The 21128-nt window shown below is 42.7% G+C and overlaps 1 protein-coding gene across 1 annotated transcript in view; it reads right to left on the bottom strand.

Moving 5' to 3' along the window:
- Positions 1-17150, bottom strand: part of LOC149437523 (major histocompatibility complex class I-related protein 1-like) — a 58290-nt gene extending 41140 nt beyond the window's left edge. Inside the window, exons 1-2 of the mRNA XM_089660871.1 lie at positions 16801-17150; positions 9407-9658 (exon numbers count right to left, since the gene is read on the bottom strand). Of these exons, the coding sequence (XP_089516997.1) occupies positions 9407-9658; positions 16801-16858 (310 nt within the window). The 5' untranslated portion in view covers positions 16859-17150. The remainder of the gene's footprint in view (positions 1-9406; positions 9659-16800) is intronic.
- Between the last annotated feature and the right edge of the window lie 3978 nt (positions 17151-21128).

Here is a 21128-nt window from a genome sequence, read left to right as displayed (position 1 = left end):
AAATGCCCAGGTATTTAAGGGCTGTAGGGACACACCTGAAAGAGCAGTTTCGCTTAATGAGGGCTAGGGAAGAGATGTTTACTGTTACATTTAATGCCTCTGATTTAGTGTAATTTATTTTCAAATTGGAGAGAAAAAGATAATGGATGAATAAGCTCAGAAGGTTAGGTACAGAAATATGAGGTTGAGATATGAAAAATAACAGGTCATCCATGTATGATGCAGTTTTGAAAGTCTCATTGTTGACCTGGAATCCATGAATTGCCTCATTTTGCTGAACAAGCCATATGAAGGGTTCAAGAGTGAGAATGAATAGAAGGGGAGACAGGGGACAACCCTGCCTCATTCCATTCTTAATACTTAATTCTTAAACATAAAGTCCCAAGAAGGCCTTCTCCGCATCAGTAGAGAAGAGAAGGCCCTCGAAACCCTCTGCACTTGCCCTATGGATTAAGTTAAAGGCCTTAACAATATTGTCATGTGCTTCCCTACCTGGCATAAAACCGACTTTTTCCAGTCCAATGGTATCAGATAGATAAGGTCTAAACCGATTGGCCAGTATTTTTGCAAGCAATTTTATATCAGTGTTAAATAGGGAAAAAGGGCTGTAACTTGTACATTCAGCAGGGTCTTTATCCTTTTTGGGGATGACAGTGATATGTGCAAGAGACAAAGAAGGAGGTATAGACTGTGGCATGCTCAAAGAGTTGAATGTCTGAGGTAGAGGCGTAGAGAGTAGGCAGCTAAAGGTCTTATAATATTGTGATGTCAGTCCATCTGGGCCTGGGCTTTCCCCCAGTTTTAAACTTTTATTAGCATTAGTCAACTCTGTCCCCCCAATAGGGCATTCTAGCAGTTTGATATCTGAATGCTTTAGGGAAGGCAATTTACTTTTCCTAAGAAAATCATTAATTAAATCAATTCTCTCCCTTAAGATCTTTGGGGGTGTGAATGGGGGGCAAATTATACAGGGTGGTGTAATATTGATGAAACAATAAGGCAATCACTTTACTATTATGTTCCAAGGTACCTTTCAAGTTTCTGACATTTTTCTCCACAAATATTTTCATTTAGTTTACCCTCTCACAAGGCCCTGGCCAAGAAATGCCCACTTTTGTTTGCTCCCTCATAGTAAGCTCGTATTTTTAAAAATAAGGAACGCTTATAGTTGGTGTCTAAGATGGCCTGTAGTTCCAACCACGCCTTCTGAAGTTCAGCAGCCATAGAATTAGCAAGGGATAGTTTATGCTGGGATTCAAGTTTCGCTATGTTTGCGGAAATTTCCACATTTTTCCTAGACCGCGCCCTTTTCCGTCTGGCACCCCACTTAATAAACACGCCACGATCAACACATTTGTGTGCCTCCCACATGCTAATAGGAAAAGTTTCTGTAACCTTGTTGATATCAAAATATTGCTTAATAGTATTGGTGATATCGGTCAGAATTTCCACATCAGTCAACAAAGCCGGGTTAAGTCTCCAGTTATACATCTTAGCTGTCCAATCCAGGAGAGTCAAACTAAGTGATATTGGGGTGTGGTCTGAAAAAGATTGTATACCAATCTTAGCGTCCGTCAGCAAAGGGAGGTCTGAAATGAAAAGGTATTCAATCCTGGCATATCGGTTGTGTGGTAAGGAATAGCACATGTAATCATGGCCAGTGGGGTTAAGTGATCTCCAAGCATCAATCAGTAATAAAGATCTCATAAGTAGCTTACTCCTTTTAAGATTTTTACATATACAAGTTGCCCCAGTGGACATGTCAAAAACAGGGTTAATCGGAATATTAAAATATCCCCCTTGGATCAAACAGCCAATTGCAAACCCTTTGAGCTCGTCAACAATTTGTTGGCAAACGGAGATGGGCTGAATTGGGGAAATAGACATTAGCCAAAGTGATCGGTGTACCTGCCCATGAGCCTTTCAAGAAGATGTATCTACCCTCTGGGTCAATTGATTGTTTTGTGATCGAAATCTGTGCCTCCCTACTGATCAATATGGTGACCACCTTAGTCTAGGCCAGGGGTGGGCAAACTTTTTGACTCGAGGGCCGCAATGGGTTCATATATTGGACCCGGGGGCCAGACCAAGAGTAGATGAATTATGTGTATGTGTCATCCATAGTAAGTATAGTAATATTCCCCCATAGTAAGCATAGTAATTAATCCCCCATATAGTAATTCATCCCCCATAGTAATTCATCCCCCATATAGTAATTCATCCCCCATAGTAATTCATCCCCCATATAGTAATTCATCCCCCATATAGTAATTCATCCCCCATAGTAATTCATCCCCCATATAGTAATTCATCCCCCATATAGTAATTAATCCCCCTTATAGTAATTCATCCCCCATAGTAATTCATCCCCCATATAGTAATTCATCCCCCATAGTAATTCATCCCCCCAATAGTAATTCATCCCCCCTATAGTAATTCATCCCCCCTATAGTAATTCATCCCCCATATACTAATTCATCCCCCATAGTAATTCATCCCCCATAAAGTAATTCATCCCCCATATAGTAATTCATCCCCCATAGTAATTCAGCCCCCATATAGTAATTCATCCCCCATATAGTAATTCATCCCCCATATAGTAATTCATCCCCCATAGTAATTCATCCCCCATAGTAATTCATCCCCCATATAGTAATTCATCCCCCATAGTAATTCATCCCCCATATAGTAATTCATCCCCCATAGTAATTCATCCCCCATAGTAATTCATCCCCCATATTAATTCATCCCCCATATTAATTCATCCCCCCTATAGTAATTCATCCCCCATAGCAATTCATCCCCCATATAGTAATTCATCTCCCATATAGTAATTCATCCCCCCTATAGTAATTCATCCCCCATATAGTAATTCATCCCCCATATAGTAATTCATCCCCCATAGTAATTCATCCCCCATAGTAATTCATCCCCCATATAGTAATTCATCCCCCATATAGTAATTCATCCCCCATAGTAATTCATCCCCCATATAGTAATTCATCCCCCATAGTAATTCATCCCCCATATAGTAATTCATCCCCCATAGTAATTCATCCCCCATAGTAATTCATCCCCCATATAGTAATTCATCCCCCATATAGTAATTCATCCCCCATATAGTAATTCATCCCCCATAGTAATTCATCCCCATATAGTAATTCATCCCCCATAGTAATTCATCCCCCATATAGTAATTCATCCCCATATAGTAATTCATCCCCATATAGTAATTCATCCCCCATATAGTAATTCATTCCCCATATAGTAATTCATCCCCCATATAGTAATTCATTCCCCATATTAATTCATCCCCCATATTAAGTCCCCAAGTCCCCCCTGTGTCAATTCACTTACCTTTGCTCCGCGCGTTCCTCTCGCCGTGTCCCGCGCCGTTCCGGTGCAGCATGAAAATCTGTCTCCTATGAGGATCTGTCCCCCTCGACGTATCTGCGCATGTGCCAGTTTCAGGCATTAGCAGCCAATCGGCGATCTCCGGCACATGCGCAGATACGTCGAGGGGTAAGTGAATTGACACAGGGGGGACTTGGGGACTTCAGGGCGGACTGTGAGAGGAGCCTAGCTCTGCGGGCCGGATTAAAAGGTCCGCCGGGCCGTATACGGCCCGCGGGCCGTAGTTTGCCCATTGCTGGTCTAGGCTAAAGCATTAGTGGAATGGTATGCTTTTGTAAAGTATTTGCTTGACAACTTCGGAATCTGTCCAGTTTTAAAATGCGTTTCTTGCAGAAACACTATGAAAGGCTTGGCTTTATCGAGCTCGCGTAACAATTGGGAACACTTCGCAGGGACATTTAAACCCCTGATATTATGGGAAATGATCAGGGGTTTCTTCCCTAGATTGGAGTAAGGCATGCTGGTAGAATAAGGAAAGAATATAAGAAGAAACCACAAAGAATGCGTAAGCAGATCTATTCAGAACAAACGTGTGTAAGGAAAATCTTGTTTATCACTAACCTTTATGATACTGCAAGCCAATATAAACAAGTTGTTAATGGTATAGGGAAAAATACCATATCGTAAGGTTAAATAAGTATTAGCAGAAGTAGGCAAGGAAACTCGATGTTATGGTATTGAACTCAAAGTGGTACTCTGCCAAATTGCGGGGCTAATGGGAGGGACTATTGAACATGGAGAGCCGTCTTCCAATAATGACAGATAACACCTATGGTAAATATTACCCTAGGAGCGGCAAAGATAATAAAAAACAAATGACATATATGTATAGGGAGGTCTGAACTCAGAACCAGTAACAAGTATTAAATGCAGGATTCAGGTAACTGCACAGACAGTATCACAGAGATCAGATTGGATCCAAAGATCATTTGCAATAATTAGGAATATACCTTAGACAGGTGCAACATTTTCAAACAAGGTGAAAATGGACACATAACTATTAGGCCATGTGGGCCTTGAAAGCCATCATTAAGGAACATTCCGGCGGTCAGTCCGTAAGCAGAGTAAAATGGTATCACCTGGCTAATTAAGCACACAACCATCAATTAGGCAAACTGTGTCAAAACATAAATACAAGGAGCTAGAACAAACACACATCAAGGGAAGTGAGTCCAGGGTGGTTAGCCGCAGGAAAGACCTCCCACAATATGTGAACCCCCAATGCCCTCTCCATCTGGAAATAATCATGGACTGAAAGAGCAATAAGGACAATAAAGGAGGAGAGAAGATAAAATTGACTAATCACAGTCAGGTATCATCTGTATCCTCTGTAGCTCTGAACTGCTTAGACTTCGGTGAGGACAAGCTTGGGCCAGGACCAGCCTGCTTCTGGTGTCTGGTTTTCCTATACTGTGGTTTAGGGGGGGTTTGTGGAGGCATATAATCAGTGGCTGGAATTGCTGATGGAAGTCGAAATTCCTCATACCATTCCGGTAAATCCACTTACGGGAGTTGGAGGTCATCACAGAAACCCCGGGTATCTGAAGGCAGCCTCAACAGAGAGTGTTTGCCATTCTGGGTAGCTTGCAAAGCAAAAGGAAACCATCATCTATAAGGAATCCCCTGCTCCTGCATAACGTCCAGTAGAGGGCGTAATGCTCTTCTGTTTTTCAAAGTAAAAGGGCATAGGTCCTGAAAGAGGGCAAGTTCATGACCGTTAAAAGTAATGAGATCATTTTGTCTGGCTTTTTTGAGGATTTCTTCCTTCAATGGGAAATTGGCAAGATAGCAAATAATTTCCCTGGGGGGGGGGAGCTGTGTGCCCCCTTGGCCTAAGGGCTCTGTGTCCTCTCTCAAAATCAATGACAGTGTTAACAAGATTGTTAACGATATATTGTAAGGCCAACAAAAGTTGTTCAGTAGACACAGATTCAGGGATGCCTCTCACTTTGATGTTATTCCTCTCCCTCTGTTATCTAAATCTTCCAGGTGGCAATTCACATTAATCAAGTGTGTGGCATGTGTTTCAAAAACTTTTTTTAGCCTAGATATCACCCTATCCCCGTAAGCACCAGCCTTCTGCAATGTTGTCAATTGCTCAGAGAGAGATAGGAGATATTCCTTTAACCACTTTCTGACCGCAGATAGCCGAATGACGGCTTCACTGCAGCCGGCCAGTTCTGGGAGGGCGTCATATGACATCCTCCCAGAACACGCACAAGGTGATCTTTGTGATCTCTGTGTCCTATGGACACAGCTGATCATATGGTGTGGTAAAGGGCCAATCACAGCAGCCTTTTACCACGTGATCAGCCTTGTCCAATTACACAGCAGATCACTGAGCAGATCACTGAGCTGCCTGTTATCAGCTGCACTTTCCTCACGCTGTCACAGGAGGGACTGGCACCAATCATCAGGGCACTGATGATCAGTGTCCTGATGATCAGTGTCCAGCAGTGCCACCCACCAGTGCTGTCCACCTGTACCGCTTACAAATGGTATGTGTGTATTATGGCTTAGATTGGAGCCCTGATAAAGGGAGAGTGTCTGAACCCACAAACCACATTCAGGGATATTCACAAAGAATGTCTAAGATATATTATAATAGTGTAGCGCTAAATAACATAATCAAAGCAACTTAGATATAAATTGATAAATAGAAATCATGAATCTAGTGACAAATCTCATAGTGTCTAAAATAATCTAAGTGCTCATAACATGTGTAACTTAACTCATAAGTGATAAACCTCATAAAACATATTGATGTTAAAAAAACATTCAACATAATAAGTGTTAGTGCCACTCCAAGTAAATATGTAGTATGTGATCGTGCCAAATCACTACAATAAATAAATTGTCCGATGTCCAAGAAACAAATATAAAACAATAAAGTCCAAGTGATGCTTAGATGCACATGCAATGTGTTAGCATAGTGTCACTCGTGCACAAATCCACTCTGCTACTTTGGCTGCAATGCCTCCTCACCTCCTTTCAATGACCCCTAGGGGCCAACAAGCCTCTAGGATCACCCTGGATCCTCAACTCTCCCGGATGGTGCCTCTCGGGCTATCCTCCTATAGGTCTCCTCCACACCTCTACGCCTTATGGAGTCCTCTACCGCGACCCACTGTGAATACTCACTCTCACAATAGTGAGTTCAAAAAAAGAGAAGATCCTCCATAGTGTAGTAGTTTTTCAAATCCAGCATTTATTTGTGAGATAAGTAAAGAACAACTCACATTTGACGTACAGCGTTTACTTCTCCCCTGCATGGGTAAACTGCACTCATGTAGCCTCTTAGAAAATGGCGTCCCGTACCGGAAGTGCGTCACTCCGGACTCCGGAAACAGCGTCTCTGCGTGCCTACGCGTTACGTCACGTACCTCGTGACTTCATCTGGGTACCGCTATAGGACCCTCTGCTTGTTTGGTCTCCCAGACAGTTGGCTATTTCATGCACACAGCCTTGGACCTCTTGAACATACACAGCCTTGAGTCCTTTAACACACGCAGCCGCAAACTTCTTATCGCACACAGCATCTATCTCCACACAGAGACTCTCTCAATTGCAGCCATTGCTCTAACTCCCCTCCTTTGCGGCTGCGTGTGTTAAAGGACTCAATATCCAATATATTCAATGTCTAAGATATGTTTCAGAATTCCAACATGCCTCCACACAACAAATATTGGTGCTGGTGACAGTTCCATGTGCATGTTGTAGACAGGTACATGAGTCTGGAGCATGCACCAAGTGTGGAGAGACATTGAGACCAGAATGTCCATATGGACTCTCCACCATCAGTGCAGCTATGTTTCATCCCCACCATTGCACCTGTCAGACAGCTGCAGGGAGTTTTCTACATGGGGGTAGAGTCTGATGGGGATTTACAGACACTAGTTCCCCATTATGTCTGCTTCTCTTGTGACTGACAGCTGGCAATGGATCCTTAGCCAATATACAGCCTGGTATTGGCAATAGAATCTTCCCACTACCTGCTGTCAATTACATGCTGAGCAGGAGACTAGCATCTCAACTTCCCCATCAGGCTCTGCCCACTGCAGCATCACTGGTTGCTAGGAGGCTGTCAGCTGTGAAGCCAACAGCATCCTTAAAAACCAGTGACAGGTAAAGGGTAGCAGTGGCAGATATGCTGCTCTGCTACACTGCATACAGGAACAGGCACTCTGCCCATCTCTGTACGCCAGCTTAGAGTAGGGCTCATATATCTCCAGTTTTGTTATCTACAAGTTGGAGGTTATAATTTTTAAAATGTGGTGCATTATTAGTGCCACTTTGTAAAACTGGCCCTATTAAGAACTTCCTGAATCTGCTGCACAAGTTGGTAAAGCTGTGGGTGGTAGGGATTTTTTAATCTGATGCGGGCCATTTTAAGGTGCCATAGCACCAGAGAAGTGTCAGTAGTGCTTAACTGAATTCACCAAATTTGCTTTCTTTCTACTGATCATTTAATGAAACATCACTTTGGACTTTCGAACCTTTGGTGTTTTGCTCCTACTCTTTCCTGTATCATTTGATGACAATATGGGGTTTATTTACTAAAGCTGGAGAGTCCAAAATCAGACTCCCTTCTGCATAGAAACCAATCAGCTTCTAACCTCAGCTTGTTCAATGAAGCTTTGGCAATGAAACCTGGAAGCTGATTGGTTTCTATGCAGAAGGGAGTCTGATTTTGGACTCTCCAGCTTTAGTAAATAAACCCCTATGAGACCATCTGTCCAAAACACTTTTGGATAGTATTAATTGAAAGAACCCTCCACTCCAAGTGACTTCACCCTGGTGCCACTCCCAAGGTGCAGGAGGCAGGCTGAGCTGTCCACAATCTTTAATTAGGAGGAGAGAAAAAAGTCATAACACCATATCACAAGCATCCACGTTTATTGTACAGACCATCCAAAAACTTGGCAAAGACACACCCCACCTTAGGACCACCTCCTCTAAAGGAAGTTCTACGACTAAGATCTGATTGGGTGAAATGCATTAAAGAAGGCAGGGACCGTTCCTTCTGTGTTTGTGAATGGTTTGTACAGTAAACGTGGATGCTTGTGATCGATTCAGTGTGTGCTGGCTTTTCTTTCTACATCTTTCCAAATGTTAAAGCTGAACAGGAAACAAGTCATTCAAAATGATAATGATCCAAAACATCCTAGCAAATCCACCAAGGAATTGAAGGAAAGGAAGGAAAAAATAGAAGGTTATGGACTTCCGTAAGCCAAACCCCAATTTGACTACCATTGGAAGTTTGTAGGGATTTTAAAACAACAAGCAGTTCATATAAGCAAACCCACAGACATCTTACAACTGAAGGAATGTTTCATTTAGAAGTGTTCATGTTAGGCAGTTATAAAAACACATACAATATGTTATTTCTGCTACAGGGGGCAATATTAACTTTTGATGCCAAGATATACTTACTTTTTGTAACAGTAGACAATTCTATTGATATTTTTGTTGAGTAAATGATATTGAATGAATAAAAGGCAATTTTTCGTTTATTTTTTCTTTTATAGGAAGAAAATAGAAAAAAATGAATTTTTGCTTTTGAATTTCTAAATTGATAGCTGAAGTTAGAACAGCTTCACCACATCCATTAAGCTCAGTGGACTTTCAATTTGTAAAGTGAAGCATTCCTAGTCACACGGTAAATGAACTCTATTGTATCCTCCACATTATTAGTTTTCCTTATCACTAATTTCATCATTGATTGATAATCTAACATTATACTGCTTTGCTTGGTGATGGTCAGTCAGTGCTCTACAGGCCATGGCTCCAATTTTTTCCCCTTTTCAGTCCAGTCTCCTTCAAACTTAAAACAGTGTGCTGCTGATGTTTAGGAAGTAAGGGTAATTATACTCTAAATTGTGCCCAGTATAGTTATTTATTCCCAATGATGCACAAACCAAAATCACACAAGCAAAGGAAGGGCATGCCACAACACAGAATATAATAGCCAAAGAGGCATCCTAACACTTACCCTGTGTAAGATTTAAAACACTATTTACGTAATCAATCTGTTCTTTGTGAACTTGTTGAAAATGTTGGCGCACTGAAGTTTCATCTATCCAGTAGTCAGCGTTAACATGTCCTTTTAAACTGGATTGAAAAATACGTGTTTCCCCATTGTAACTTGCCACCTCCAAATCATCAATATACACTTTATAGAAATATGATGGAAATCCCACAGGGTTTGAGATGGCTGTGCCATAATATTTCAGACTGTGTGATTCTGTAAAAAAAAAAGAGAGGATCTCATGCAAAAAAGTGCCTGAAGGACAGAACATTTTATTTGGCAATCCAATTCTTTCTTTCATAGAGCAGTGTAGAGCTGGAGAATGAAAAAAGTAGAAACTGGCTTATCATTTTCCTTCCACTTCACAGTTATTTGCCACTTTGTGTTGGTCTATCACATAAAATACCAATAAAATACATTTACGTTTTTGGTTGTAACATGACATAATGTGGAAAATTTCAAGGGGTATGAATACTTTTTCAAGGCACTGTAATATGCACTTTTATACAATTAATATAACATTTCACAGCATCCCATCCTTACATATGACTTTTTACTTCACCAGAGTATAATCTCAATTTAGGGCAGTCTTAATCACTTTGCATCCTTAGCAATTTTCAAAATCAGACACATTTCACGCTGCATTTTTTCTGCTAGAAAATTTCTTAAATTCCCAAAATAATTATATATTTTTTGAAATCAGAGGCAATTGCATTTGTCCTATGCCACATGATATTTGCACAACTGTTTTTCAAATCTATATTTTCAAAATTTTCGGGTTGGCGGTGGCGGGCATCGTGATTGATGTTACATCTACTTCAGGGGACATTCTTTTATTTTCCTTCTTTTAATAAAGGACTTCTCAAAGACTGTCTCCTGTGTTTTTGCACACTACAGTTTTTTTTTGTGAATGGGTAACAGCAGCATGTACCCCATACACATTCAGATGGGGGGCGGGATCTGGGGGCCCCCTTGCTAAAGGCCCCCTTCCGATAAGCCCCCCACCCGCAGACCCTCACAACCACAGCCCAGGGTTGTGGGGAAGAGGTTCTTGTCCACATCAACATGTGGACAAGGTGCTTTGGGGGGGGAGCCACCCTGCCCAAAGCACCCCTACCATGTTGAGGGCATGTGGCCTGGTATGGTTCAGGAGGGGGGCAGCCGCCTTCTCCTTAACAACCAGCTATTTACTGGTTGTTAAGGATGCTGGCTGCTGCCAGCTCTTTCACAACCAGCTAAAATAAAACAGATTCCTTAACTATTGCATGCCTGAACCACTACATATTTACCAAATATATTTATTTATTTCCTTTAGTCAATTGACTTTAACATCGTTTTATGCGGTATTTACCAAGTGTTTTTGCTTTTTGAGGTAAATACTGCATACAGGGATAGTTTCAGCATTGCATGCAATATCTGGGAAAAATGTGTCAGATTACCTAAATACTACATGCGATGTGTTTTAGTGAATGAAGTCCATTGCATGGATGACAGTACATAAGTGTTTGCTGACAAGGGAGTTTCAGAGGAGGGATTTTGTAGATTGTGATTGTGAAGTGTGTCCGAGGGAGGTGTGTATGAAGATGAGAGTGTGGAACATATTTTTTGTTGGATGCGTGTGCAAAGGAGGTATGGAAGAGCTTGGAAAAATGATATATAAGACTGGTAAGAGCAAGGCAAGAGTGATTTGAATATTAGTAAACAGTATGAAGGAAAGTTTATTGCAATTGATAAGTATTTTGTTTTTTTAGTAGAGAATGTTTGAGTGTAAGAGATTGCGTGCCCATGGTCTGTGGGTGAGTTTTTTGTTATGAGAATTGTGACAATATGAAGCTGGGACAAGGATTTGGCAGTTCGTTCAGGTCATGGAGGAAATGGAGCAAATAGGTTCTTCCTGATTTTCATCAAATGATAAGAAATCATTTTTTATCTTTATGTAACACCCTTCAGGTTTAGCAAGGTAGTTTTTTTAGATAGAGGCTGAGTAGCAGCCTGGGATGAGTAAGCCTGGGAGTGAGGCAGGAGTTCACCTCAGGACAGGCCAGGGAGATTTTACAGGTCAGAGCCTCAGGAGCCCTCTGACCCTTTCAGAAGCTTGAGGAACTTTCTGGAAGAGGAGTGGAGGAGACTCAGATCTGCATGTTTGAGAGACCTTTGCCAATCCCCTGGCAGAAGGCTGGGCATGGTGACCAAGGCAACCCTCAAATATCACAGAGCCTGGGGAGCAGAGTCGGTGAGTGTCAGGTGGAAGATGGAGTGAGGATCTGAAGTGTGGAACCTGGGAGGGGGCGCCAGGGAGGAGGCCTACCTACAGCCAGGGTGCTGGAAAAGAGGACCTCAACTGTGTCACTGTCTCCTAAGGAGGACATCCTGAGCAGCAGGGAAGGAACCAGCCCAGCATAAGGCCTGAAGGCAGCCACCAACCCACTAAGTTGACAGTAGAAGACAGTATGAGTACTCTTACACCCCCTTGGCTGGATAAGGGGAGAATGCAGTCAGGTGCTAGACTCAACTAGCTTCTTAACTGGGACTGTTTCAAACTGGCAGCTCTTGGGCCCCTTTGCTCAGAGATACCCTCAGGCAGCTGGGTAAAGAGGAGGATTTATCTGTATCTGGGGTCTGAGGAGGTACATAAAAAGGGCTTTTAACACTCTTAAACGAGAGACTGTTGCTATCCACATTTGCTGTACATAGTTGTCCTCAAATTTACAGTTTTCTTGTGCATCCCATATACCCCTAGACCCCATCCAAGTTGTTAACCCTTCAATAAAACCTACAAAATCAAGCTCAATGACTGTTAACTAAGTGAACAAGTGTGGAGAAAATGCATTTTGTCTGGCTGTGCAGAACGTTCGGGGGACCCAACATTTAGTGACTCCTAAGGGGATAGTGCTACATTTATAAAATTAGTTATTGTATGTAGTTTTATCATATTGTATATGTTAACTTGTGGTCTTGTTTGTTTTTTGGTTTGTGGGTTTAGGTTTTTAGTGAATGTGGAAAAGGAAAGGGTAGTTGTCAGGAATGGACTCGCCAATAGTGGTGGGACTCACCTGCCTTGTGGGTTGCAGTACCAGGACTGGCCAGCGGGTGCTCTCAGCAACCAGAGGCTCACTTCTGCAGTCAGCCAAAACACCTGAGTCTGATTGCAGGAGGTGCATATAAGGAATGGCCAGACTTGCAATCAGGGCCTTGGTGTATGTTTTCCCAGGAGCCCCTGTACCTGCATCCTGTCGGCTTCCTGTCTGATCCTGCTTGATCCCTGACTCTGATTGAACTCCGCCTGTCCTGACCTCTGCTATTCCTGACCACTCTCCAGTCTGCTCCTTTGGTACGTTGTCTGCCTGATTGTTCCTGACCCGGCCGTCCGACTACGCTTAGTATTGTTCTTTTGTTATCTGTTGGGGGTTTTGGTTTGGTTTGGTTGCACTGTGTTTATGTTTAGTCTTGCACTGCGTTTATGTATTGTTTAGTCTTAAATAAATTATATTGTTTATACTATATCTGAAGCCTGCGTTTCCCTGTGTCAGTCCACACACCTCTGGTCATACCCGGAGCCCTGACATTACACCAAGGCCAATCCTGACCAGAAGTGGCTGCACAGGGAAGCCATCTTGGCTTATTGTTGCTGGGAAGGATGGATCTTGATGAGGTGGTGTATTTATCTCTGCTAGTGTTTGATGACAGAGATTATGCTTATCAGACTCTGAAGGAGTATACCCGGGATGAACTGCTAGAGTGCATAAGGATCACTCATTGCCTAGTAGATCAGGGCACAGAGTTCTCTGAGGTGCAACCATTGATTCAGGTTTGTGCAGAGTTGGTTTCATCTGGTACCCCCGAAAGCAGGGATGAATTTTTGCCGCCATTTAGTGCGGACCAGGTAGAGTCCCTGGTATGGTTATTGGAGGATGATGTAGATTACTTTCTGGAGCGTTATTCTGCATGTTCACAACAGGTACTAAGAGACTGTATAAACGCAGTGCAGTCTTTGACCAGACAGGCTTTGTGTAAGCTGAGCTTTGTTCTACCCATACTGCAGACATGGTCAGACTTGTTGCACCCAGTCTCAGTCATCTTGCAACGTCGTTCCTCTGCTCAAGGCACTCTTCCTGCATCCCCGACAGCACCCCCAGTGACTGCCCAGTATACTCTGCTAACTACCACATATCAGTCCCCTGCTCCCACTCGCTGCACCTATCCTTTCTTTAACCCTGTAAAGAAGTCCTCTGTAGCAACTGCTCCCTCCTTTGTTCCATCCCCCAGCTCTTCTCTGCCTACAGCTGCTCTATCCACTTACAAACCTGCGCTTACTTCCTGCGCTGCAGTAACCAAAACCAGGAAAAAGCGAAAATTCTTTCCAACCAGTACCATCCTGCCAGTATCCAAACCAGTCAGCCTGCCGTCTGAGAACCCGCCTTCCATGGTTCAGCCTGGTGCCCCGGCACCCGCAATTTAGCCTGATACCCTGATGCCAGATGACTCGGTGCCCGCTGTCTTGCCAGATGACTCGGTGCCCGCTGTCGAGCTTAAAGCCCCGATGCCCGCTGTTGTTGCAGATGACTCGGTGCCCGCAGTCTTGCCAGATGACTTGGTGCCAGCAGTCTTGCCAGATGACTTGGTGCCAGCAGTCTTGCCAGATGACTTGGTGCCCGCAGTCTTGCCAGATGACTCGGTGCCCGCAGTCTTGCCAGATGACTCAGCACCCGCAGTCTTGCCAGATGACCCGATGCCCGCTGTCTTGTCAGATGACTCGGTGCCCGCTGTCTTGTCAGATGACTCGGTGCCCACAGTCTTGCCAGATGACTCGATGCCCGCAGTCTTGCCAGATGACCCATTGCCCGCTGTTTTGCCAGATGACTCGGTGCCCGCTGTCTTGCCAGATGACTTGCCAGATGTTTTGTTTCAAAAAATAAAGTTACACCCCAACACATAACATCCCCCCAAAAAAGTTGAGGACCCCCTCACCCCCACATATATGCATGTACGAACATAAATCCATGCGTTGGGGCACCTATGCGTGAAAACATAGATTGCGATACACGTGTTACATATCTACAAATGTATGTTGCGCTCCTAAATACTTCTCAATAAATAATAATTAAATTATTACCATTAAATTAATTCAAATTATGATACAAATAACTAATAAAAGTGTATAAATACCAAAAAATATTTAAATAGATAGTTTCAACTAATCAATCTCCTCCAAATAAATATCAAAATAATTCCACATGAAATACTCCTCTAAAAAAATATTTTACCAAGTGCTCATAAATCATCTATTAGTGACATGATGTACTTACTAATACCCTCAATTTCATTCATATTCATAATACCCTCATTTAATATAATAAAAATAGTAAACCAACTAATAACCCTCAACTAAAACGCATTTAAATGATCCCCCATAAATAAAAATAACCAAATGCTCATAAATAATTAGTAGTGATTAGTATGAATCCAAATATCATCAAAATAATAGTCCCATTGAATAAACAATTGTTTATATATAGTGACTGATGAAGCCACATGATTGGAGGCGTAACGCGTAGGGGAGGGGCTCCGTCATCACTCGGAGAGGAGCCGCACAACACGATAGACGGCAGGTGTATGACTTAGAGGCCAGCAGAGGATGCGTTATTTAAACCTGTCTACTGTGAGTTTAATACTTGGATGGTGGGAATAAAAAGTTTTAAAAGGTAAAGCACTATGTCCTCTATTTCTTCCTGCATGCAGAGTAACACAAGGAGAGGATAATTAGGAGGTCTGGGATAACAAAAGGAGTGTGTAATCCCTGAGTGGATAATCAGCCACCAGAGGATACATCCATTACTCCTAAAGGAAGGATCTCCTAATTTTACCAGCAAAAGTATATGTCTAGCAGGTTCCAGGGAAAGTGAACCGAAAGCGTGTATAGCCTAACTGCAGGCATCAAAGGAGGTGAGCGCACATCTTCACTATTTGAAGGATTCACAAAAGTCACAAATTGAAGAACAACAAGCACCAAGTCACTATATATAAACAATTGTTTATTCAATGGGACTATTATTTTGATGATATTTGGATTCATACTAATCACTACTAATTATTTATGAGCATTTGGTTATTTTTATTTATGGGGGATCATTTAAATGCGTTTTAGTTGAGGGTTATTAGTTGGTTTACTATTTTTATTATATTAAATGAGGGTATTATGAATATAAATGAAATTGAGGGTATTAGTAAGTACATCATGTCACTAATAGATGATTTATGAGCACTTGGTAAAATATTTTTTTAGAGGAGTATTTCATGTGGAATTATTTTGATATTTATTTGGAGGAGATTGATTAGTTGAAATTATCTATTTAAATATTTTTTGGTATTTATACACTTTTATTAGTTATTTGTATCATAATTTGAATTAATTTAATGGTAATAATTTAATTATTATTTATTGAGAAGTATTTAGGAGCGCAACATACATTTGCAGATATTTCCAACACAGTTGTAGGTATGTGTTTCATGTTTGCGATCCTCTAGTAATTATCACACCTGTGGCTCGCAAGTCACTCTGATTCATCTATACGTGTTACATATCGCTGCGCACACTGGAGTGAGAGCAACAATTCCAGCACCAGACCTCCTCTGTGATGCTAAACTGATGACCTGTAGGGGCTCAGGAAGCGTCACCTATAGAAAATATAGAATACTGAAGTTTGATGCCATTTCCCAGGCGCACAGAATTTTGAGGTTTGGTGTGTTGGATATTTACTCAGAACAAGCTCATCTTTTATATTTTACAATTTGTGTGTGTGTTTGTGTTTGTTTGACCTAAAATGTACTTTAGTGTGTTTTTTATGGAAATTTTGCGTTTCCTAGACCTTTGTGGTAATATGGTGTGACATAAAAAATTGGACCTACTGCTATTTTATTTTCTAGGGTGTCTGCTTTCAGTAAATATATCATATGGGGGGTTGTGTAATATTTAGGCCTAAAATAATTTTTTAATCATATGTGCAAAAAAAAACAAAATATATGCAAAAACGGCTCAGGCAGCGAAAGGGTTAAAACAGTTAAAACACTACTAGTGTATTAAATTATTATTTTTTTTAAATGAATGTTTGTATCGAAATTCTCCTCTTTGTAAAGCTGTATATGTGGATTTCAGAGCCATTTTAGTCTGAGAATTCTGAGCCATTTAATTGTCTGAGAAAGGAACCCAAGGGCTCCCAAAATCTTTACATCTTTAATAACCTACGTTAGCTTGTAAAAGGTATGACATCACTACTATCGAACTTTCGAAATCAATCAACGGTTGACGCAGTACTGGACTCTACTAATATACACATCATATATAATATAGGAGCACTAACCTGCCCAAGCCATCAGGAACCCCAGACAGTTTGTCAGGAAACAGCATAGCAGATCCATCTTAAGAGCTTTGTTTTCTATTCTGCTGTTGTAATTATTCTTGAGGAGTATTATTGCTCCTGCTTCCTCCTAGCCTGTCATTTCTGGCAGTAAGTTTCATTTTCAGAAGTCTGACAGTGACTGTGGAAATTGTGATCAGCAAGAGGGGTGTGATTAGATTGCAATTGGCTGTCTACACCAGCCTTTCTCAACCGGGGTGCCGCCACAGGTCTTCAGGGGTGCCGTGGGGAGAATGGATGTCACTTGAGCCCGAGCTTCTGATCCCAGCCGCACTGTACATCGGCACCGCTCAGCAAAGGGAAAGTAAAGGGAAGGGGAGTGTCTTCTGTGCTCTCAAGGCACTGTAACTTTTCATAGGGCTGTACATGTGTGTATGTGTGTATATATATGGGTGTACGTGTGTGTGTGTGTATATATATGGGTGTACATGTGTATGTGTGTGTGTTTGTGTGTGTATATATATGGGTGTACGTGTGTGTGTGTGTACATGTGTATGTGTGTGTATGTGTTTGTGTGTGTATGTATGTGTATATATATGGGTGTACATCTGTGTGTGTGTATATATATATCGGTGTACATGTGTGTGTACATGTGTATGTGTGTGTATATATATGGGTGTACGTGTGTGTGTGTGTGTTTACATATATATATGTGTATATATGTATGGGTGTACGTGTGTGTACATGTGTACGTATGTGTATGTATGAGTACATGTGTGTGTGTATACGTGTGTGTGTGTGTGTACATGTGTGTGTACATGTGTGTGTACGTGTGTGTGTACGTGTACATGTGTGTGTACGTGTGTATGTGTACGTGTGTGTGTGTGTACGTGTATGTGTGTGTGTGTACATGTGTGTACGTGTGTGTGTGTGTGTGTACGTGTATGTGTGTGTGTACATGTTTCAATGGGCTTAAAATTGCACCACACCAAAAACACCCCATGTTTGCCAATGTATGGGGTACCCCTAAAGGGCAGAGCATTTGTCTGCGTGTCAGGAATGAGTGCGATTTTGTGTGCGTTCCACGACACACAGTAATGTGAGCCAAGCCTTGGACAGGGGTGCCTCGTGACTGAAAACACTTTTCAAGGGCGCCCCGACTGGAGCACTACACAGGAAGTGTGTTGCTCACAGGGTCAGGACCATATCTACTGCAAAGCAAATAAGGCATTTGCCTAAGGGGGCATCTTTTAGAAGAAGGGACACCTAGGTGTGAGCGGTCTTCAGAGCTGGGTAGCTCAGCGGCTCCCGAGTTGATTTCCCTGCAGCTCCACTGGCTCCCCTGGGCTGGACAACTGTCACAGCCAAGCTCCATCTCCCCTGAGGATGGCCGGCTCCGCTGTGGTCTGCTTGGTGTGGCAGCTCCAATTCCCACTGTATACTCCACCCCCACCCCCCCTCCTCATCGTTAAGTAAGGGATTGAATGGGAGTGTGAGCATTGGGGGGCCTTACAAGTTCTATGTATGAGCAGTGGGGGGTGTACAAGGTGTATGTGAGTGTCCGCACTCGGGGGGCTTTACAAGTTCTATATGAGTATGAGCAGTGGGGGGTGTACAAGGTGTCTGTAACTGTTGACACTGGGGGGGGGGGTTTACAATTTCTATGTGAGTATGAGCAGTGGGGGGTGTACAAGGTGTATGTGACTGTAGGCACTGGGGGGGGCTTTACAAGTTCTATATGAGTATGAGGAGTGGGGGGTGTACAAGGTGTATGTGAGTATGGGCACTGGGGGGTTTACAAGTTATATGTGAGTATTGAGCATTGGGGGGTGTAAAAGGTGTATTTGAGTGTGCGCATTGGGGGGTTTACAAGTTATATGTGAGTATGGGCAATGGGGGTGTACAAGGTGAATGCGATTGTGGGCACTGGGGGGCTTTACAAGTTATATGTGAATATGAGCAGTGGGGGGTGTATAAGGTGTCTGTGACTTTTGGCACTGGGGGGCTTTAAAAGTTCTATGTATGAGCAGTGGGGGTGTACAAGGTGTATGTGAGTGTCCTCGCTGGGGGGCTTTACATGTTCTATGTGAATATGAGCAGTGGGGGGTGTACAAGTTGTATGTGAGTGTCCACACTGGGGGGTCTTTACAAGTTCTATGTGAGTATGAGCAGTGGGGGGGGGGGTACAAGGTGTATGTGACTGTCGGCACTGGGGGGCTTTACAAGTTACACCCCAATTACACCAAACCGACTTTGAAATCCTGCGACTTACAGTGAAGTCGCACAATTTCAAAGTTGGGTGACATGCTGATGTCTATGCAAATCGCACCAAAAGTAGTGCATGTATTACTTTAGAAATCGGTGTGGCTCCGACCAAGCCAGAACCTCTCCGATATGACGGGTGTGATTTGACATGCAATTTGAAAGTCACATGGCATACAAATCGCATGCCAATTCGTATCCAGTGTGACCGAGTACTTATATGCGAGTATGAGCAGTGGGGGGGTGTACAAGGTGCATGGGAGTGCAGGCCCAGGGGGGAAGGGTTACAAGATGTATGTTCATATAGGCACTGAGAAGGGATGTAGAAGGTGTATATCAGTGGGCAATGGAGGGGGAAGCAGTGATCTGCAAGGTATATAAAAGTGTAAGCAGCGGGGGGTGGGGGCACTGGGGGATATACAAAGTGAGTGTAGGCATTGGGGGGGGGGGGCGTACAAGGTGCATGTGAGCGTTGGCACTTATAAGGCCAGGGAGTTAAAAGGTGCATCTGACCATGGGGACACTGGGAAGGTCAATGTACAAGTTGCATGTGAGTGTGGTCACGGGGGGGGGGGGGCAAAATATACAAGATGTATGTGAATGTGGGCATAGTTGTACAAGTTAAATGTGAATATGGGCACTAGGGGGATGTACAAGGTGAACATGCGTGCAGGCTGTGCGTGTGTGGGGGGCAGAGGATGTGCTTTGGCACTTGTTACAAGTCGTGTGACAAATTTAGATGGGGGGGGGGCGATATTAGTCTTGCCTAGGGCAGCAAAAAACACCACAGGATTTAGGTCTCTTGCTCTTCGCCATAGCCGGTGCCTTTTCTTAAAGAAATGCTCCCACATCAAAACATAATCCATGTGCATACACAAACAATGCAGCAGAGACCTTTTATTAAAGTGTTACTAAACCACAACAGTAAAATCAGTGTGTATAGAGTATATATTTTTTATACTCACTGTGGAACCTAAGTGGTTAATCCTCTGCATTGTGTAAAAAGAATGTTTGATCTTGTCTTCTCTGATCCTCCCCTTCTTGCACTGTCCCCATTTCATCTCCTGATAGAACAAAGCCTTAGGGGCAAGCTGCACATGCTCAGTTTGGTGTGCATTGCAAGACAGTTTTTCTTTTCACTGGGAGAGCGCATGTGATCACCACAGGGCCAATCAGCACTGTCCAGACAGAGGGTAAGGTGTCCTTTGGCCTCATAGGACAGTGAGAGGTGAATGAAAACTCCTCTTACAAGCTTTAACCAGCGCTCTGCTATACTGCTGATGAGAAAAGGTATTTAGCAGTTTATATTTATTTTTTTGGTATTTTATAAACCAGATATTTTGAATGCTGGGTCCTTCTATGGGAATAACTGGGGTTTTAATCAAAACTTGGGAAACTCCACCGTTAGAGGTGAGCAATCCCTATGAGCGAGGTCACATTGTAAATCATTCTTTTAAGGTAATTCCAAATTGACCAGTAAATTTGTTAGGAAGAGATTTATTGGGAAAGTTAGAAAGTGTCTTTACAATAAGCCCTGAAGGGGGTGTTCACATGGAATCCCCATATTGCTTTGTTGCTAGAGAGGAATTGGAGGAGGTAGATCCCAAAGTGTGGGCAAAGGATAAGTTGGATGTAGGATTTATACCTTGTACACCGTACAAAGCCACACTGAAGCCTAACACACACCCCGTTTTCCAGAAGCAATACCCTTTGGCCAAGGAAAAGTTGGAAGGCATCCAACCCATGAATTAAATATTTTAAAAGAGGGAATGTTGACCCCTGTGATATCACCTTATAATACCCCAGTTAATCCTGACAAAAATCCTGATGTTTAATACAGATTGGTTCAAGATTTGAGGGCAGTTAATGCTCTTGTAGTACCAGTGGCCCCAATTGTCCCAGATGTATCGTCCTTGGTGACCTCTTTTCCCTGCACAACGCAATATTACACCATCCTTGATTTAAGTAATGGGTTTTTGTCCATCCCAGTTGACGAAGAGACACAACAACTGTTGGCCTTTACCATCGGTGATCACCAACTAACCTGGCGTTGTAGGCCTATGGGCTAT

Source organism: Staurois parvus, unplaced genomic scaffold (assembly GCF_062004578.1).
Source record: "Staurois parvus isolate SC_StPar_1 unplaced genomic scaffold, SC_StPar_1.0 ptg001284l, whole genome shotgun sequence".
Taxonomy (NCBI): domain Eukaryota; kingdom Metazoa; phylum Chordata; class Amphibia; order Anura; family Ranidae; genus Staurois; species Staurois parvus.
This window is presented reverse-complemented; position numbering and strand designations above follow the sequence as displayed.